Here is a 22,620-nt window from a genome sequence, read left to right as displayed (position 1 = left end):
ATCACAGCTGGTTATATCTTTCTGGCGTTCTGCCTTCCCAGAATGGCCCAGCTTATTTTGGTGCTCCCCAAAGTTTGTCCCAGCATCTGTAATGTGTCCACTGCTTCCCATTTACTGTGTTCTCCCATTAGTGCTCTTCTTACTATAGTGCCTCTATTGGTGGCACCCTCATGAGCACAAGTCCTTCCTGTTTGAGGCACACATCATGTAGGCAAGATAAATCAGCTAAGGTTGGGCTGCACTTTGGTGTCATGGTTGCCACAGCAACCTCAGAATGCATGAATTGAATGGGGAAGGCTTACAGTTTGAGAGTTGCTTCTTTATGCAGTGTTTTTTCTGAACAGGCTTTCGTGAGCCCTGGCAATCCTCCATAGTTCCATGAAACTCTCAGCTATGGGATCAAGTATGGGATGGTTCACAGGAACAGTAAATGGAGGAGAGTTCACTACCACTTATTTCTGCCATGGAATTTCTGGGGGTTTTCAGGCATTTGGTACTTCTGGAGGAACACGGTTCGAACATGACCACACCCATACATATGCATCTGCCTACGAGACACTGCACACAGCACCTGTCCACTGCACTGACCAAACTACATGTCACCTGCAGACACGGATTGCAGCCAACAATTGACCAAACATTTTTGTTGCTTCATACTGGAAGTGAATAGTGGTTGGTTTACCACCCTTAGCATTCTTTTCCCTACACCATCCCTCTCCCCCTCCACTTGTAAAACCTCTGAATGGCCTTCTCCTTATTTATGCACTATCTTTGTGTTTGTTAATTTGGATTAGCTGGATCTGCACACTGTTTTGTAGGGTATTCAAGATTTGTCATCGTTTGTATGTTTATACCTGTCTGTTTACAGTTGTCTGTTTTTTTTCTTGTAGGACCTTTGATAGTTGCTACCTAGACTCTGCCCTGTACTCTGAATTAGCTGATGTCCAGTGGTACGGACAAGAAAAAGCCAAGCCTGGGACTCTAGTGTGACCCCATTATTATAGCGCCATTTGGAGATCACCTCACTGCCTCTCATTTGCCTTACCCACATGCACTATCATCCCACACCAGCTTCTGCTACAAGCACTTTTCATCATGAAACCTGCAAGTGAGGAAATCAAGTGGAAGCCCCGTCTCTATACATACAGCTATTCCTGGAGGAGCACGTTGCTACTACTGACTATCGCGTGCCTCCTGCTCTGTGTATATAGAGAAACTGTGAAAGACTCCTTCATCCTCTGCTGGAGACATTTTCTACTAGTGGGAAGAAAACCATCACTGCTTAATCACTATTAATAGAACTGTAAGGAAATGAAACTATAACAATATCGAAAAGCTGATGTTTAGGTCAACAGAGCACTAGTAAAAATGAACTGTTTTCTTTTAGACTTCTGTTTTTATTTTCAATAAGGAATAAGGTATTGAAAAAAAAATTAGGCATAAAAATGGATAATTGTCCATGCGTTATGGTCAGTTAAATTGTAACCAAAGATCAATCAGGAGGGTTGCAAATTTCTTGGTAGAACTTAATGATCTGACACATAATATGGCAGTGGGCAAACGTCGGAAACAGCAGGCTGCCCATTCCCATGCTGACGTTTGAGGGATGATATTGTGCACTGCCAGAAATATGAATATGTAGGGAACTGAAGAGAGAGGTATATGGAGGCTGTCATGTTTATTTCCTTTTAAGCAATACCAGTTACCTGGCAGCCCTGCTGATCCTCTGCCTCTAATACTATTAACCATAGCCCCTGAACAAGCATTCAGCAGATCAGGTGTTTCAGTTGTTCAGACTTTAAAGTCAGATCTGACAAGACTAGCTGCATGCTTGTTTCTGGTTTTATTCAGATACTACTGCAGAGAAATAGACCAGCAGGGCTGCCAGGCAACTGGTATTGATTAAAAGGAAATAAACATGACAGCCTCCATATAGCTCTCTCTTCAGTTCCCCTTTAAGCCTGTGGAATGCAAAAACTGGCATTCAGAATCGCCACTTACTGGTGATCCTTTCCTAAGGCAGGGGTGGCCACACTTGTCTGTTTTGGTGTGTATTTTCTGCATAGGAAAATGCATTAAAACTTAGAACCAATAATTGGCTAACACTTAAATGTGTTTTTCACATGCAGAAATTATTAATTACATTTAGCTTCTATGAAAAAATGTACACTTTCCACATACAACCACACCATGCTTAACCGTGCTATTTTCTTGTTTTTCACCAACGACCCTGTATGCGCCAAAACCAATTCCGGGTACAATCCACCGTTGTACTTGGCGAAATAAATTCTGATTCTGATTCTGATTCTGACCTGGGCCTCAATTCACTAAGGGCAGTTTGGTAAAATAATTTAGGTCGTAAAATAACGCATTCGGTATTGTACACTTTTTTTTTCCACATTCACTAAGATTTCCTACATGTAGTAGAAGTTTGTAATATACCGACTAAACATGCTTGAATTCCCTAAGTGCTGTTCAGTAGTCTCACCAACTGTGGAGCAGGTCAGGCAGGAAGCTATCAGTGTGCGTGAGCTTTTCAACTTCTGTCCAGTGCCTCACTAGTCAGTAATGTTATGTTTGAGTGTGGTAATAGGTTTAGTGAATAGGCATTTGGCAAGGTGATTGGTAAAATCATCTGTTTTCTGCATTGGCGTCAATTCACTAAGTAGTTTAGACTAGTCTACTGATGGTTTGGTCAGTTGCATCAAAGGGGAATTCACTATTACCAAATGTTTTAGACCTGTTTTTAGACCTGGTCTAAACCATTTCGGTAATTAGGTCGGTAAATCAGGAGAAATGATCAAAAGATGCAATTCACAAACGAGTAGCTAGGACTGACATCCTTCTCCTCTGTTGAGCTCTCCTTTGCATACAATTTAACTCCTGCATAATCAATTCAAAAGGTTCCATCCTCACATCTAAAATACCTCACAGAATTACTTTACCCACAGAAATCAGCCGGTCTAATCTCTGTCAGAAAAAGTGGGTGTGGTTACTCCTTGTTTGCCTTTGTGAATTGTGGAATTACTGAATGTTAGACCTGGTCTAAAAACAGGTCTAAAACATTACACCAAACCATCAGTAGACTAAAAACCATCTGTAGACTAGTCTAAACTGCTTAGTGAATTGAGGCCAATATCGAATGTGGCAATGCTTAGTGAATTGAGGCCATGGTTTACTGAAAATTGACAGACAAGTGTAAGACCTTATTGAGCTGGAGATTCTCACAGAGAACAGAGGTGGTCCTACAAACCTGCCCATCTTCTTATTGTAATTCTCTACTATTAGGTGACTGAAGTTTGCCACACTTATCTGGGACATGGAAGGCTGTTATTTAGTAAAAGTAACTGCTGTGGTAGATACACTTGCCATTATTCTCTGTGGTGCTCGCAGTTGTCACAGGGCAGACATACTCACAACAGATTGGTGCTGTGCCCTATTTACCCTGTAAGAACTGCACTGATCATTGGTAGCTGCTGCCATCCTACCCTCTGAAAGACATCCTTGCTGCAGGTGTGAGTGCATGCCTGGAGTGGAGTTACACTACCACTAATTAATTTGACCTTTCCACAGCCAGCACTTTGGTCTAATATGGCCCAAGTAGAGGATGCAAACTTTTATCACCTAATGGCAGGCAGTTTTCTATAACTCTTGACCAGATTTAGAAGACCTCTTTGGATCTCCATTGACCTTCAGGCATGGAGATTATTAGGAAACCAGACTCATTATATATGGTGAATGATGACCAGAAAGGCATAATAGCATGGTGATCATTGTATAAGGTCTCAGCGTGTTCATTTAAAGCAGGAACTCCATGAGACATGGTGAAATCGTGGCTCACACTGGCAGAGCGTCATCAGGGACTGGTCAGAAGATAAGCACTCTGTAGTGCCATGTAAGGTCTGAAAGGGTGCGATGGTACCACTCTGGTTTGGATGAAGTGGTCCTCTATCACACACATGGATGCCACAGTGGTGTGACAGTAGTCATTGCCACTATTCATAACAAATAGTGGGAGGTGCTACACTTTCCCTGACCTTGCATGGTACTACAGAGTGTTTATCTTCTGACTGGCATTTGTGGCTGAGCCTGGCTCAGTATCCTCATTGACTTTCACCATTCCTTCAGGGGTTCCAGTTCTAAAGAACAACTGAAGTGAGAGGGATATGGAGGCTGTCACATTTATTTCCTTTTAAACAATACCAGTTGCCTGGCAGTCCTGCTGACTCTTTGGCTGCAACAAGCATGTAGCTAATCCATTGAGACTTCAGTCAGAGCACCTGATCTGCTGCATGCTTATTTATGATCTCTGACTAAAAGTGTTAGAGGCAGCAGATCATCAGGACAGCCAGGCAACTGGTATTGCTGCACTGCGTAATATGTTGGCGCTTTATAAATACAATAAATAAATAAATTGCTTAAAATGTAACAGATCTGGCAGTCTCCATATCCCTCTCACTTCAGCTGTCCTTTAATGCACTGTGAGCAGAACTTGCTCATGCATGCTGCTAATGATTATTATGGGGAAGGTAATATATGTCATATGTTTTCATCATATGCTAGGTTCCCCTTTACATGTTTCGTACACGCACAAAGATCTGCTAGTGTTTCTGCATGTCATTGGCATGTAGCAGATCCTTAACCACTTGTATGAGGCACCTACAGTCGCTGGAATCATAAAGACATCGTAGAGACCAACAATGGTCTGTTTACAGTAAATGTCGAGTGGTGGAGCTTTGTGGGTGTGCACTCATAATATGGCAATGCACAGTCCCACCTTCGGGTACTACAGCTAATGACTGGCATACACTGAGTTATGTATGCATGATTACTATTATAGAGTGGTCAGGAGACAATCCTGCTGCCAGACTTTCCTGTGGGAGAGCAGTAGCAGTCAGCCAAAAAAGTCCAACCTGACAAATTTCTTTTGCGTAAGCTGAGTTGGGCTATGGAATGTTGGGGAATGCCTATACAGACAAAAGATCATAGTCCTGTCGTGAACAGTCAGATTGGGGAATAATCATCTGATCACTGTACATAATTGGAATGATGTGGTATGTTTCCATGCTGCAGAATATCTATGCCAAATGGACAAGTGACATTTCATCAACACAGTCACTAGTGATGGCTGCTGCTTACCAGACATGCTGAGTTTCCAAGTTCATGCAAATCTTGTAGCAATTTTGTATGTAGCTTGGAATTAGGCCAATGTAATAACGTTTTCTGCCTGCCTGGGCAGGACAATTTAAAACCTTGTACAAATTGCAACAACATTTGTAGGACTTCAGTAAATTAGCATCTCACTGTACATCTCCAGTATTGCACAGCGCTGCCTGGAAGTGTTTCTTCAGAGACATGTATTGTAGCTCTGTAACTGCCATAAATCACTGCTACTAATTACCCTTATCCTCCCACAGCTCCGATATTAGTGTGAATTCACTACTGTATGTCTGTGGAGGTCCCACAACTGCAGCTGGAAGCACACCTGTGATGAGAAATATGGTGGCTACCATTACTGACCTCTTCCTAAACCCAAGCTGCCTGGCTGAAATGCTGGTTATATAGCACTAAAATATGAAGAACATCCAAAGCAAGATCATTAGAGATCAAGAGATTCTTCTCTCCTTTCTTAAATATTCCCTCTGCTAAAGTCTCAAGGGAACCACAGACATGAGGTGACAGCTGCCTGACTTTTCTCAGAACAATCTCACGACAGAGGATGCTGCAGCCGGCTGCCAGCCATGTGCTGATCAGGTGTGTCAGAAAAAAGCTGTACTGATCTCACATTATTTTTTCATAAAGATCATTGTCCTGAACTACCTTACCCTATCTGTTTGACCAATGAGTCATGGGTTTGTGCCAGCCTATCAGGAAAAGGCCCATGATTGGTCAGAAATGCCTGTGCAGCCACCCTCCAAAATCTATGGGCAGATTAATGCTAAAACCACACGGACATTTATGAGGTAGTTTTGGGATTGCTTACAGGCTGCCTCTTATTGGAGCAGTCATGTTGCTGCAGTCACCATAGAATTGCAGTGCTGCAGTTGTAGACTGTTATGCATGGACGGAACAGGCAAAAATGGCGCACAGCGGCAACAGTATAAAAGTGGTGCCGCAGTAATGTACATAAAACGATATTTATCGTTTTATATGGTAACAAATGTTAGGCAGCAGGGATCGGGGAGAGAGGTAGCAGGACACTAGGCAGCGGGGTGGAGGGAGTAGGATTAGGTGGAGGGAGGAATAGGTAGCATTGGTATACATTACCTTGTCCCCGCCGACGATCGCTCCTTCACTTATTCTGTTAGTTTGCTGTAGTCCTGCATCCAGTCAATCACCATGCGGCTTCAGTTTCCGCATGGTAATTGGCTGGCTGCAGGACTCCTGCAAACTAACTATAAAGTGAAGGAGCGATCGCCGGCCGAAACAAGGTAATGTATACCAATGCTACCTATTCCTCCCTCCACCTAATCCTACTCCCTCCACCCCGCTGCCTAGTATCCCGCTGCTTCTCCACCCTGACCTTCGCTGCCTCACTAGCCACCCTGCATTTTTCAATGGCGCACTGTTCTGCTTATAAATGTTTTATAAAACGTTATTTACCGGTTTAATGTATTTACATTAAAACAGTAAATAGCGTTTTATGATCGGCGGAACGGTGCGCCATTTTTCACTCTGCGCCATTTTTCACTGCGTTATGGAACTGATGAAGCAACATGAAGGTATCCGCAAACCCCACACAGACAAGTGTGCAGCCTATGGCAGCTAATCTCAGGAATCCATGATCAGCTGCTGACTATCTCTAATAGCAGAAGATTGCTGCAGGGCCATCTGTGTAGCCTTTACACTGTGCAGTCTTGAGGACATTTATACAACCACTATTGCTACAACTTTTAGCCAAATGTAAGATTAATTAGTTTGATTATGAGAACTGCTTGCCTGCTAATTAACTCCTGCTGGCAGATTAATTTAAGCCATGATTTTGGTAATTTGTAAAGGCCTCCTAACTGCAAAGCAATTTCATCCGCGCACATACAGAATCCTGTTGAAGTAAAGCACTGTAACATCATAAAGAATTCTAAGCAATTTTATTTTTGCTGCTTATAAACTGTTATGCCTAGTACACACCATACAATTTTCTGTAAGATTTACCTGCCAGATAGATAATTTCCAACATGTTGGAAATTATCTATCTAACCATCTATTGGCCTAGCAATTAAGCATTGTTCTACTCAGCAGGAGATAACCAGAAGACAATGCACCAGAGATAATGACCAGTCTCTACGGGTGTGTACACACGCACTACAAAAGGAAACGACGGGGCCGCTGGACCCTCCCGCTGGGCAGTCTTTAGTCGACAGTATGCGCGTGTGTATGCACTGTCGGCGGACTGATAAGGCTGTTTCTGAACAATCCGCTCAGTCCGCCGACAGTGCGTACACACGAGCATACTGTCGGCTAAAGGCCGCCCAGCGGGAGGGTCCGGCGGACCCATCGTTTGCTTTTGTAGTGCGTGTGTACGCACCTTACCAGTACTTTACAGAAAATAATCTAATTACAGGAAATCTAACAGAAAAATATTACAGAAAATTGTATGGTGTGTACTAGGCATTCGACAAACTCTCTCTTAACACTCCATATAGCACGCTATTTCTAGAGATGTTTTGGTACCATATCTTTCATGAGGTTAATGAATGCGGCACAGCTCTACACGGCTGCCATACGTCCAGGTCAGGGCTTCTCAACCCTGTTCTCAAGTACCCCCTACAGTGCATGTTTGGCAGCAAACCACAAACATTCACATGTGAGGTAATTAGTGTCTCAGCAGAGCTCATTGGGCCCGTTTTAACCAGGGCTATTAGCGGGTGATTCCCGCTAATCGTCGAAGAGCTAGCGCAATTATAACTATATGGCAGTGATCTTAATGGCAATCGCGAAACGTGTTGCATGCAGCATTTTTCAGTGATTCTCAAGCGATCGCGGTACAGTGCTTAAGCGCTGATCGCGATGGTCAGGAATCGCGGGAATGTAGTGATCTTACCACGCTGATATCTATAAAATCGGCTGCGCAAAACGATAGCGCTAAGCGCTATCCTTTTCCTACTTTCAGATGTGAATGGGCTCATTAACTACCTCTGTGGATTTCTACAAACATGCGCTGTTACAGGTACTTGAGGACCAAGCTGAGAAACCCTGCTCTAGGTAACCATTGGGCCCTGTTTCAAGAAACAGTCATTTAAAGCCGAAATCTGGGAAAATAAATATAGTTTTGGAAAGTGTGTAAAGGAGTCGAAAAAATGTATTCAACCTGGGACAAGGACAACAGTAAATAAAACTTTATAGAGCGGGGAGTAATTAAGAACCTACTTCACAGCAGTGCATTTACTGACTGTCAGCTGATACTGATCATTGGCTGTCAGTTTGCAAGCGCTTGGCGCAGTAAGTGGAAGGCATCCGCCACATGGAGGCACAGCTCAGTGTGGCCACATCCTCACTAGTCACTAAGACATGAGGTCAGGAGGTTCTTTGCTGCCCGGTAACCACACTGCTTGCCAACCACTGACACACAAACCCTGCAATTGGGCTGCATTGAATTGCAGCCAGAAGGTGCACAGCAGTTGGCAGATCAGAGGCTGAAATTTGTGTACTAAGCATGCAGTTCTGCCTCATGTATGAAGGATGCCTAAACTTATGCTAGGTACACACCATACAATTTTCTGTTAGATTTTCTCTTAGATTACCTGCCAGATAGCTTTTTTCCATGTTGTAGGTAAATCTAACAGAAGAATCTAACAGAAAATTGTATGGTGTGTACCTAGCATTACATCAACAAAGGATATCATAGGATACTAGTCATAGTTTAGAGCTATGTTTCTTATTAAGATAACTAACAAATGATGTGTCAGCCATGAAGATATGAGAATTCAAAGGATACTGCACTATAATACATTGGAAACCGTCATAGTTTTAATGGACCTTATTTGTTACCATGGTACTCCAGCCTATACTGATGCCGCATTGTTTCACTGTGGTGCTTACAGCTTTGTGCATTGCCTCAGTAAGGCAGGACCTGAACACTTTGGATAGAACTGGGGACTTACAGTAAGTTAGGTCCTGTCCGGTTACAGCATGATCATTATTCCTATACTTGTTGGAGCTGAAGTGAAGAGGCTATGGACTCCACAGAGGCTAGTAACTGGTGCCTCCAAGCTTCAGTGGTAGGAAGGACAGTATCTCTATGTACACAAGCACTTTGGATGCAGCTGCTCAGTTGACATGATTCAGAATGAGACGACATTTCTTTACTCATAATTCTTAGGGAGATATCGTGTTATGTCAGCCTAGCTTTGAGACATTTGTCACAGCCAATCTAAAGAGTACTACAACTGGTGCTACTCTAGGGGTAGGTAGGGTACCTACTCTCCCCAGTTTCTGTGAAGTCATGTAAACCTTGACAAAGTACCTCCCACTAATTCTATGCACAGACACAGACATCAATGCTCCATTCTAGATCTTGCCATACAAAATAATAATGCATACACATAACATGTGACCATCCAGACTTGGCCAGGAGCCGGTGGTGCATTTGGGGGAACAGCACAGCCTGACACGGCTCAGTGCCTCAGATCTCAGGGGAAACTATTTCAAGTTTTCATCCTTGTCTAACAGGAATTTGTCCTGAAGTCAGTCTGATGTGTATGGCTTAATGGCTGTATGAGGTAAATATGTGCTACCTTGTGTGGCGTTCTGCATGATGTCTATTAAGATGAAGGTTTCATGCGCTTGTGGTTGTACCTTATAGGCTACTTTCACACTAGGGCGTTGTGGTGCAATATGGCAGACAATATATTATCGTATTGCTAACGCGATGCAATTACAATATGTTGTAATGATACTCTCACACCAATGCGTTAGCAGTGTGGTGCAATGGAATTTGTCAGCATACAGCAATGCATGCAGTGCAGTACCACATAACATGCGCATTATCAGTTTTGGTGAAGCATATTTGGTAAGTACTCTATGCGTCGCACCGCAGGCATAAATGCAATGCCACATTTCCCACCAGCTGTGATCCTGTTTTTCAAGGGAACACAACGCAACTCCCTAGTGTGAAAGTAGCCTTAGTACATAATTGCTTAACAGCCTTTATAATTCTGTAAGAAATTACACCTGATTCCATAGAGAGAAGAATGGAGAAATGTGAGATTGTTCATGTATGTACTGCCACAGCACCTGGGTATCTTCATGTGCAGTTGATTTGCCTGGATATTTTAATAGAACTAATATTGAAAAATAAGGAAATGTGTTTTCTCATCTAAACTGCTTTGGCAGCTTTAATATACATCATTAGCTAGTGGGCAATGACTAGAGAAGAACATTTCTCTGAGCTAATGCATATTTGCTTGTAATTTGTATGCAGATTGAGAGTGGACACGGGTAGGTGCATCCAATTTTTATTGGTCACATTTTAATGTGCATGCAAAATGCAACCACATTTGAATGAAGCCAGAAGAAATATCATCTCATGGATGATCTCTAGGAATCACCCCGCAGGTCCTTGTATTGCTGGGAGTTGTCACCAGAGAAGGTTGTCCTGAGCCTTCAGGTCTCCGCACCTTCCAACAGCAATTCTCTTTTTCTTTTGTGTTGAAGAATAGTACAATTAGTATGGTAGTGAAATCTCCCTTCTGGGTATACTAGAGAAGACATCTTATTTTTGGGTGGCCAAACAAACATGAAATGTTATTTATATTAATTAGACCGGGAAAAAATATTTTGCAGGGCTTCATCTGAAAAAAAAAAAAAAGGATTTTAGATAATGCTGACATTGTGGGGAGAATATCTGCCTCTTTGATTTTGTTATAGATGTGAGAGTTATTTCACACTCTAGCCATATTCTGCCAGGTTAGGTGTGTCATGTGTGTTGCTGATGACCACATGATGACTGCTAGGTGGGTAGGGTTACCTTTCCTGGTCCTATTTTTCCCCTCATGTTATCAGCAGCATCTCCAGTGTCCTTATGTCACCTCACACTTAACATGGAAGCTTGGTAAAGGTGCGTTTATACTATTGCATTGCACTGTGCGGCTGTTTGTGAACGCACTGCCCTTACAATTGCGTGTACATGTTACCATCTCTGCATTGTAACAGATACTAATGCACTTTCTACAGTGCGTTTCTGGATAATGTGTGTGAAAACACGCAAGTTAGATAGCAATTGTTGAAAAGGTGTGCGGTTTAACATGCAGAATGCATTATGCCCGCATTGTACTGCAAGTACCTCATTGTAATACAGTCATTTCTTTGAAGTGGACAGGAGCTGCAACTCCAGCTTTCCATGCAAAGTACCAGTGACATTAATGGAACAGCCAGCTAATCCATCAGCATGTACTAGTGATTAGCTCAATTTCAGGTTGAGTGCACACTACGCACATTGCCACATATGAATGCTCTGCCCATACCATTGTATAGGCATGAGTCCATCTCTGCAATGTAATGGACAACATTATCCTAATACACGTTCTACAGTGCTTCTCTGGAGAACGTAAGCTAATGTGCATATTACATAGCAATTCTTCATGCTATGAAAAGAACACACGCGCTTTAACATGCACAGTGCATGTTGCGTTATGCCCACGTTGTCGCTCAAACATTACACAATGCATATGATGTCGGTGTAAATGTGCATGGAGAGATGGAACTGGAGCTTGTCTATATTCTGAAGCAGAATCTTCACACCTGATTGAGAGACGAGGTCTGCTTTGGGCCCTCACACCTGTCATTTAAAATTACAAATTATGTCATTAAATGATCCATCTTGTTCATTTTTGAAGTGTTGTTTTTCATGACTTCTTTACTTAGGTCAGGTAGACTCCCGACATAATGGCAAGCACTTACAGTAAATGTTATATATTTGTATAGAACTGATCATTTTTATAAGATTACTCCGTACACGTGTCAGTTTATTCAGCAGAGCAGTGCAGCCATAACTACAACTATAAAATGAGCAGTTACTGGATATTATTGGCTTGCTGCACCTTCGACCTTGTACTTTGCCTTGCTGAATAAGTCCCCCTTGTTCTACATTAAGCAGAGGAACTTCCAAGTCCCCTTGTTATATTGTCCTTGACTAGTTCAGCTTCTTTCCACAACAGACAACTCATGATTTCACTGAAACCTAACAGTTATCAATTATGCATCATTTTGCTATTGTTTCCTGTGATACTTTCCGATACTACTGGTTATTACTTTGGGGCTTTTTTTTATATAGCCAGACTACCTGGTGTATAAATACTGTAAGGCAAGTTATTTTTCTTACAAGCAATTGAGAGAAACAGATAAATCAGATTTGGTTTTTCTTAACCCAGTATTCGTTTCAGTTGGGGGAAAAATAGCAAACCTCTTTTTCAGGTGCTACCAAGATGACCAGTTACTGCTTAGATAACTAGGTGTAAAGTTTTACATATATTAATGTTGATAGTTTTAATACAAGTTGTGAAAAAGACAAAAAAAAACGACCAAGAATCTTAGCGTCACCCCCTTAGGAGACAACCAGGCTGGCGGCGAAGCTTGCTTCTTTGCCTGCTAAAGGGTTAAATAATTTAGGTTGCGCCTAAATAAGACTATAGAGCATGTAAAGTTACTTTTTTATTCTGTTCATCTGTAATCAATTAAAAATATGTATGTTGTAGAAAAGTCGCAGAATTTTTCAAAAGAATTCTGCCATTAATTTATTCTTTTTGTATTAAGAATTTGTATAGTACCTTTACATTTTGCAAAACAGTGTTGTTGACACTTCCTTAATAAAGCATTTTTCAAATCAAAGCTCTGTTTTCCACCTCGATTTATTGAAGACTACATTGCATTTCTGACAGTAAACTTGTAAAAATGAAAAAAATAGTTGATTTTGCCAGCCTTACATAATCTAAAGGCACCAGGTACACACCATGCAATTTTCACGTCAGATTCTGAATTTTTGACCAGAGAGAATGATCGGATTTGGGAAAAAAATATACAGTCTTCTGATTGCCGGTGACCAATCCCAAGCTCAAAATCTATCTGTTTCTCAAATAGAAGCAGATTGGACATGGTTAGAAATTTTGATCAAAATATTGGCTATTGTTCCATATATATATGTCCTTTCGATTCATTTTCTGTTTATATTCAATCTTAAAAATTATACAAAATCTGAATCTGCATTTGAAGAAAAAAATTGTATACGTGTGTACACTAGCTTTATTCTGTATTCGGATCAGATCTGAATATCGATCTGCTCTCTCGCTCGAATAGGCTCTAAAGTGAAAATTGCCTGTGTACCAAGCTTAACCACTTGAGGACCGTGGTGTTAAACCCCCCTAGTGACCAGGACATTTTTTATTAATATGGCCACTGCAGCTTTAAGGCCTAGCTGCAGGGACGCACAACTCAGCACACACGTGATTCCACCCCCCTTTTTCTTCCACCAACAGAGCTCTCTGTTTGGTGGGGTCTGATCGCCCCCCAGTTGTTTATTTTTTTACATAAATATTTATTTTAATATTTTTTTATTAAAATGTGCATTTTTTAATTTTTTTTTATTATTCCGCCCTCCCTCCCCCTGCCAGCCATCAGGGTGATCGGCTGTCTTAGGCTTCAGCCTATGACAGCCGATCACTCCCTGGCCTATGGAGGGGACAGCCTGTAGATTGCAGCACTGTAGGGGGTAATTAGACGGCGGTTTCGCCATCTAACAGTCTCCACCGCTCGGAGACTGAAGGCGGAGCGGAGCCTTCTAAGCAGGAGATGCGCGCACTGCGATCTCCTGCTAGCCCCATAGACAGTCGTTCACGCCAATCGGCGTGGAGCGGTCCTGGGGCTGCCGCATTGCTCACGCCAAATGGCGTGGAGCAGTCGGCAAGTAGTTAAAGAGAACCATAGACGAAGCACCCTCATGTATTTTACCATATATATCAGTGGGAACATGACAGTAAACACCTACCCTGCTCTTTGTTTCATACTTCAGTGCACAATCTGCCTGTTATCAGCTCTGATAAGAATCCCAGACTGAGCATTCACTAGCTGAATGCAGGAAAGCAGAGCCACAAGGGGGCAGGCTTGGGCTTGAAAAGACATCACAAAAGACTGACTCAGCTATAATCATTCCGGGCAAAGCTAGACTGAATGCTCTGTCAGGGATTCTTATCAGAGCTGATAACAGGCAGATTGTGCAGAGAAGAATGAAACAAAGAGCAGAGTAGGTGTTTACGGTCATGTCCCCACTGATCTATATGTCTGCACTTTATCTGATGAAGGGGACCCTCCGTGGCAGCGAAACAATTGTCATGTTGTGCATACAATAAGGAATAAAATATCCTGGAATACTTTCATTGGTGTGCCAGACGAACCTGGACTGCTTATACTGGACTGATGTGGCTTTTGCATCTAGGCTGAGCACCCAAACATTCACGGTAAGGTGTGCCTCTCCAAAAACGTGATATCGTACAGTTGAACCTGAGGTAATTATACAAAAGTGACTTTCTTTACAAAGGCTCCCCTCCACACAGCACACACTTCTCCGTGTTGATGAAGAATGTCCTCTATAGAGGCTGTTGAAGACTAAACAATTACAGCTTATCAGACACCTGGTTCGTTTCGATTTACACACTATTTTTGTTCTTTAGCATACCGTATAGTATACATCTATATAAATAGATATATCATGTGTTTCCCTCAAACCATTTTTCATTATTCTCTTTGAAAATTTCTCTCTTGTCCAGCTTATGCCCTTGGAGTTTTGCTTCTGTCATATGATATCTTGACCTTTGTTTCCTCATTTGTAACTTAAAGTAGTTTATTTATGATTCATTGACCAAAACTTTATTAAAACATAATATGTTTCGCCACAAAGGTGATTTTGGCAGCTGTGTGCATGGCACTTTAAGTGAACCTGTTATTTTCTGTATAACAGCACGCATACACAAAAGGACTTCTTTAATAAAAAGTATCTGCAGATCACTACTGAATCACAAGGTGAGGATTATGTCTACTGTGAAGAGGCGTATTCGCCAGGTGTAGCCAGCAGAATTAATGCCACAAATCCCAGCTGAATGTATGAGAAACAGAAGAGATCCCCTCCATAAGAAACACCTGCAGTGACTGCCAACTTCTTAAACACAGTCTTTATTGCACCATTTAATAATGTTTTCAGAAAGGAGAAGCAAGATGTAACTAGTTTTATGCTCAGTCAGTACTTCCTGAGGCAGGAAAGTCTCATTCCACACTGGAGGAGGAAACAAATTCACCCAGGTCAAGACAGAGGATGCATTTATGTTCTCACACATTGAATTTTTATTTGACAAAACCATCATTAAAAGCTAAATCTGTTAACAGAAGCTCCATCATTAGCTAAACTCACTATTGCTCAAGAATCCTGTAAAATGAACTAGACAGCTACTAACAGGATAACCATGGCTTGTTTAGTGAATGTCCCAGATAGCACAGTTTGGCATGTGACCTATTTCTGTAGCTTTGACTAATTGTCACCTCCATAATGCTGCGCAATAGGAAGTCTAAGGGCTCTTTTCCACTTTGAAATGCGATTGCGATTCTGATCGCAATCGCGTTTTAATTTCCACCATGCGATTACGATTGTAATTGAGCTACTATACTCATAGTATTTATTATTTATTTATTTGTTGTATTTATAAAGCACCAACATATTACGCAGCGCTGGACAATAAATAGGGATACATACAATATTTTGGGGTGACATACAGCAAAATGACAATACCTGAATACAAGAAAGATCAGATCATGCAGCACAGTATGAGTACCAGGTAATGCTTAGTCAGTCACTGGATGGAGCATGGAGATTAGGCAAGTTAGGTTCACTCCGATGCCTAGCATGGGTTCACAGTAATGGAGATGCATGATCAGGTTGGACACAAAAGGAGGAGGACCCTGCCCAAAGGCTTACAATCTAAAGGGAGAGGTAGGGACACGAGAGGTAGGAGACCAGAGTTCAGCTGTGGGTTTAGAGCACTTGTGAGGGGTAGTAGGCCAGAGTGAAAAGGTGAGTTTTGAGGGCTTTCTTGAAGATGTTGAAGGAGGGGGCTGCCCTAATGGGTGGAGGTAGGGAGTTCCATAGTGTTGGAGCAGCTCTTGAGAAGTCCTGGAGGCGTGCATGGGACTGGGTGATGCGGGGGGGCGGTTAGGCGAAGTTCATTGGAAGAGCGGAGTGAGCGGCTAGGTGTGTACCTCTGAGTAAGATCGGAAATGTAGGTTGGACAGGTTTTGTGGACAGATTTGTAGGTCAGACACAGTATCTTGAATCTGATTCTGGACTGGATAGGAAGCCAGTGGAGGGATTCAAGGAGGGGATCCGCCATGGTGGAGCGATGGGAGCAGTGGATAATTCTGGCTGCTGCATTCATGATGGACTGCAGTGGGGCTGTTCATGTCATAGGGAGACCAGACAGCAGGGCATTGCAGTAGTCAAGGCGGGAAATTATGAGGGCATGGATGAGGAGTTTGGTGGTGGCAGAGGTCAGGAAAGGGTGAATCTTACAGATGTTACGAAGGTGGAAGTTGCAGGACTTTGTGAGGTTTTGGATGTGGGGAGTGAAGGAGAGTGCGGAGTCCAGGGTGACACCCAGACAGCGGGCTTGAGAGGTAGGGTGAATGGTAGTGTGGTTAACAGTGACATGCACATCTGGGAGGTTTATGGATGTCCGGGGTGGACAGATCATAAATTCCGTTTTGTCTAGGTTTAGTTTCAGGAACCTAGCGGACATCCAGGAGGAGATGGCTGATAGACTGGAGAAGACCATGTCCATGGTAGTGGTGGCTATGTCAGGGGTGTGGAGGTAGATCTGGGTGTCATCTGCATACAGATGATAGTTAAAACCCATGGAGGAGATAACCTTGCCAATGGAGGATGTGTATAGGGTGAACAGTAGGGGGCCAAGGACCGGACCTTGGGGGACTCCAACCGAGAGGTGGTTGGGGGTGGATGAGGACTTATTGAAGGCAGTCGTGAAGGAGCGGTTGGAGAGGTAGGATAAAAGCCAGGACAGGGCAAGATCGTGAATGCCCATGGACTGGAGGGACTGGAGGAGTAGGGGATGATCTACTGTGTCAAAAGCTGCTGAAAGGTCAAGAAGGAGGAGAATGGAGTATTTGCCTTCAGCTTTAGCTAAGGCAAGGTCATTGACCACTTTGGTGAGAGCAGTTTTGGTTGAGTGGGCAGGCCGAAATCCAGATTGCAGTGGGTCTAACAGTGAGTTGGCATTGAGGAACTGGGCCAGGCGTTTGTGAACCAGACGCTCAAGGAGTTTTGAGGCAAAGGGGAGGAGGGAGATAGGAGGGTAGCGAGGGGTCAAGGGAGGGTTTCTTGAGCAGGGGTAGTACAGTGGCCTGCTTGAAGTCTGAGGGGAAGGTGCCTGTGGATAGGGAGAGGTTGAACAGGGTAGTGACGACTGGGGCCAATTCCGTGAAGTGAGGCTGGAGTAAATCAGAAGGGATGGGGTCAAGGGGGGGGGGGGGGGGAGTAGTGGTATGGGAAGTCTGCAGTAGGTGGATGACTTCCTCTGTGGTAGTAGGAGTGAAGGATGTGAGGGGAGGATAGGGTGGAGGAGGAGCTGGTTGGGAGGGGGTGGGAGGTGAAGATTTGAGATTGGATATTTCCTGTCGGATAGAGACAATTTTGTTGGTGAAGTGGGTGGCTAAATCTGTGGCAGAGAGGGAGGAAACGGAGGGTGGGAGGGTGGGTTTAAGCAGGGAGTTGAAAGTGGCAAAGAGACGCCGGGGGTTGGAAGCTTGTGCTCCGATGAGCTTGGTAAAGTATTCCTGCTTCGCATGAGCAAGGGCAGTGTGGAACTGCAGCAGGTTGGTCTTGTACTGTAGGAAATCCTGGTTAAGTCTAGATTTCCTCCATTTCCGTTCAGTGGCGCGTGTTTCCCTCTGGAGGTTGCGAGTATGGCTAGTGCGCCAGGGCTGGGGGTTAGGGGGTCGGTTGCGGCAAAATATTGGTGGAGCAGCTTTCTCTAGGGCTGATGAGAGAGTCTGGCGATACTGAGCTGCAGCAAGATTAGGACAGGTTAGGGTGGGGAGAGTGGAGGAGAGGGCATGGAGGGGGTCAGCAAGGACGCTAGGGTTGAGCTTGCGTAGGTCTCGCTGCCATCGACCAGGTGGGCGGGCGGGTAGTTTGGAGGTGCCTTCCGTGAGGAGGTTGAAGGTGAGAAGGTGATGGTCTGAGAGTGGAAAGGGTGCGATGTCAAGGTCTGCAATAGCGGTGGATTTAGTGAATATAAGGTCGAGAGTGTGACGTGTAGTGTGAGTTGGTGTGTTGTACTAGTCCAAGTGAGTTGGCAATGGTGAGTAGCCGGGTCACAGCGGAGTTCTGGGCTTCATCGATGGGAATATTGAAATCCCCAAGGGTGATGGTGGGGAGGTCAAAGGAGAGGACAGCTCAATCACATACAAAACGCGGCAGGACGACGAATGCACTTTGACCAAAATCGCATCGCAATCAGATCGCACTAATGGAAATTGCTGCTGCAGTTTCCATTAGTTTAATGTACCTTGCGATTTGCGATCAGAATCAAATCGCAAATCGCAGACTAGTGAAAAAAGGCCCTTAATGTCCATACACACACCCAATTTTGATTGGCCAATTTTAAACACTTATGTAGTATGAGAGCTTACTTATACAATCTGTTCAAAGTATTCCATATCTGTTGGCTCTCATACAACATGGAGGTGATAACATTTGCCAGTGATTGGTCAATCAAAACTGGATGTGTGTACCAGGCCTAAGTGCTGACCTGTAAAAAGTCAGACTCCGAACAATTTCATTCGGCCCTAGCATATTCGCCAATTGGCATAGCGTGAATTGCGTGGGAAGGATGCCATGAGCTTTCCAAAAGAATAGTTACCTGCACATAGGCTTCGCCCTCCATGAACCTACGAGCCCCCACCAAACTGCACAGCAAGTGTGCTGGCTGGCCCAGCTGTCACTTCTCCCTTACCCATCATACAGAACTACAGATATTCCTTAGTAAAGTCCACAAAGGCTGGCACCACCATGTACAATATAGCTCTTTATTCAAAAAATATGAAAAAGTCATCCAGTAAAAAATGGCCACAGTGACAGCCCGCTGTTTCAAGCTTCCAAGCTCTTTCCCAAGCCATTATGCTATATACACAAAATGCTCAAGCATCCTGCCTTATATTCTGCAATCAACCAATCAATTCAAACTGACTGCCACTTAATCAATCACAGGACTCAGGCTGCGAGGACGATGATATTTTTTGTTTGGGGCCACATTCGACCCTTGCCGATTTTATCTCCTTAACTTAAACTTATTTTTATTGGCAGCATGATGGATGTAATTGTAATGAGGTCAGAGATTATTTGTTACATCGATTTTTGTAGTAACGTTATGTATGTTTTGAGGCATACGTGTATATTAGCGATCGCGTATTTTTGTATGCGTGCCATAGTGTTTCTATGGTGACCTCGCAAACTTATGATGTACGTGTATTTTTTGCTGTTATCGTGCATGTTTTTAAGCATGCGCACAATTTTTACGTCGTACGCTATGACGTCCTTTTTCCTTCGACATTTGATTGGAGGTGATGGGTCGGGCGTGTTTTTTCGTCGTGGGGGCCCCTTCTGTTGCATCTGCTCTGCTGCTTTTCTATTGTTTTTTTTCTTGTGTGTTCAGTTCCCCATCAGGACCTCCTCGCGTGCAGAGTCCTGTGATTGATTGATTGGCTGCCAAACAGTTTGAATTGATTGGTTGATTGCATTATATAAAGGCAGGATGCTTAAGCATTTTATGTATATGGCAAAACGGCTTGAGAAAGAACTTGGAAGCTTGAAACAGCGGGCTGTCACTGTGGCCATTTTTTACTGGATAACTTTTTAATATTTTTTTAAACAAAGAGCTATATTTTACACAGTGGTGCCAGCCTTTGTGGACTTTGTTGCGTGTAAGTCACATGGTACTGTGGCTTGAGGCATTGGCACACCACACGTCTTTAGTTCATGGGTGCTCCCTCCCTTCGTGTGTGAATCCAGGTGTCTCTTAGTATTAGGTAGCCAGAAGTAACCTCAATATTAAGTAGCTAAAGGTGCCCCCAAGTATTAGGTAGCTAAGGGAACCTCTGCAATAAATACAGGTGACCCTGACTGAAAGGAGACCTTGTCAGTGGAATGCTGAGAGCAGGGTGAATAACCTCTCAACCTCTTATCAGGACTCTGCATAGGGAAGGAGGCGCTTGGGGAGGGGAGTGAGATGCCTTTCCATCATCAGGTGCCTGTAGGCACGTGCCTATATTGCCTGATGGTAAATACAGCCCTGGATAAACTATTTGGCTCTCTTCTGGGCAGAACATTCCCCTCTATAGAAAGAGGAGGGGAGGATGTACAAGCGACATAGGGCAGCCATGTATTTTCCAACTTTGTGGATCAGTAAAGAAGTGGCCAACAACTATGGGAGACACCTCCACTCACATTAGATTTCACAAAATTCTCCATGAATTTTCACAGGGAATTTACATACAATAACCTGATCATCCTCCAATAACTGGATAGGGCATTTAAGGATTCTTTCTAAAGCATAACTGCAAAGGGAATGAGTCTACACAGTTTAATCACAGTATTAGTACTGTTTTTTTCAATACATACTGCAGCATCATCAGACTTGTATGCATTACTATACTATTAAATGAATTACTGTATGTAAATTTCCAACCTGGAATAGCTTGATGTTACACTCTTAGCGACTGTGAGGGGGTGTAAAATTCTAAACAGAAAATAATAATAATAAAAAGGCAACTTTCATTTTTCTGCTTAAAACCACAAAACTGTGAACACCTAAGTGTATACACACCACATCAAACACAATGAACTATCAGTATGAAGCTACAGGATGCCATAGACATATAAACAGAGCAGGGCACAGCTCACTGTGTCTCATGTGAAGACGTAGAAGGCTAGAAGCCATCTTCTTGGGGAGCTTTCTGAGACACAAGCAGACTAAATGCCTGCAGGCCGATACTCCACCTATGTTGCTTCATATCACATCAAACCGAGCACTGTGTGATCCTGGAGAGCAGGTGTCTGCTGTGACAGGAACACAAAATAAGCCAGAACATAGGAAAAAAGAACTAATTAAGCCACTTGAAACCATACCCTTGCCCGAAGCATATTTTACAGAGCTCATTTCGTGGTATATTGATGTTGACATAAGTGGTCAATTAGGAATATGATGAAAAAGGAGCAAACCCTTAGTCTATAAATGAAGCTTTAGAGCTTGTCTGCAAAGAGAACAGCACTGAAATGAACATACCAGCCCTTCTTGATAAAACACTGCTCAAAGAAATGAACACTTTGAAAACATGTCAGATCTCTATGGGAAACATTCATGCTGGATATCTATACTGATTTGGACTGGGTAATGTGTTAGGAATGACAGAACGCCACATTGTTTGATGGAAATGGAATTTAGCTGTCTGTAGGTTGATAATTTCCAAGACAATCAGAAAATTAAAAGTGAAAACAATATGCAGCAGACTAGCTGTCTACATTTAATTGCAGCAAATCAAATTGTACTCAGTGGTTTGTATGGCCACCACTTGCTTGTATGCATATCTGACAAGATCAGGGCATGTTCCTGAGATGGCAGATGGTGTCCTGGGGGCTCTCCTCCTAGGTCTGTACCAGGACATAACAATGCTCCTGAATTGTGCAACCTTGTGGCATTGAGTTGACCAAGACATGATACCCTAGAGATGTTCTATTGGATTTACTTCAGGTGAGCATAGTGGCCAGTCGAAAACAGCAGTTCCTACATCCTCCAGGAACTGCCTGCATACTCTTGCCAAATGAGGCCAGGCATTGTCATGAACCAGGAGGAACCCAGGACTTACTGCACCATCATAAGATCTAACCACGGGTCCAAGGATTGCATGCCAAAAATCAGAGGGTGCCAGTGGTGGATCTGCAAATTCTGGTATTCGATGGCGAATACCAATTAAGCTCCATGGTGCTGGGCGATGAACAATAGAGAAAGTTGGGCTCTCAGGCCACCTAATGAAGTCGGTTTCTAATTTACCTACGCACCAGTGACCTTCTGGAGATCATTCTTTAGGGCTCTGGCAGTGCTCATCCTGTAATGCTAGGTACACACCATTTCCCATCACATCGATGGGTCTAACTGATCATTTCCATAATGTCCGATCTGCTCCCGATCTGAAAATTGATCCAGTTATCGACTGGGAGCAGATCGGACATGTTGGAGATTATCAGTTCGAACCATTGATTGGAATAGCATGGTGTATACCAAGCATTATTTCTTGCTTAAAGTGTACCAGAGACGAGAAGCGTACCATACTTACGTTAAGGCTGCTCATCCCTCGCCATCTCCATGGATGACTAGTGTCACCCGCAATTGTCCTCGAAAGCCGGGCCGAGGCACGCTCCATTGTGCATGCGCAGCCCGGCCAAGCATGCTTCCCCGCCGAGCTCCCATCCGCAGAAGTACTGCGTCCTTTTTGATAGGTTAAGACCCTTCTATGGCCCCGTCCAGCTTTCCTAGAGTAACTACCTGTCTCCTGGAATATCCCAACTGGGTG

General features: G+C 43.4%; 1 protein-coding gene across 7 annotated transcripts in view; it reads left to right on the top strand.

Moving 5' to 3' along the window:
• FRMD4A (FERM domain containing 4A) overlaps window positions 1-1,386 on the top strand; it is a 527,110-nt gene extending 525,724 nt beyond the window's left edge. For 5 of the 7 annotated variants that reach the window (XM_068276150.1, XM_068276149.1, XM_068276145.1 and 2 more), the window contains exon 23: window positions 891-1,386. In XM_068276150.1, the coding sequence (XP_068132251.1) occupies window positions 891-990 (100 nt within the window). In that variant the 3' untranslated portion in view covers window positions 991-1,386. The remainder of the gene's footprint in view (window positions 1-890) is intronic. The other 2 variants (XM_068276146.1, XM_068276148.1) reach the window with 1 other exon arrangement.
• Window positions 1,387-22,620: the final 21,234 nt, after the last annotated feature.

This window comes from Hyperolius riggenbachi, chromosome 3, assembly GCF_040937935.1.
Source record: "Hyperolius riggenbachi isolate aHypRig1 chromosome 3, aHypRig1.pri, whole genome shotgun sequence".
Classification (NCBI taxonomy): Eukaryota; Metazoa; Chordata; class Amphibia; order Anura; family Hyperoliidae; genus Hyperolius; species Hyperolius riggenbachi.
The sequence above is the reverse complement of the archived record's forward strand: the minus strand, read 5'-3'. Positions and strand labels throughout refer to the sequence as shown.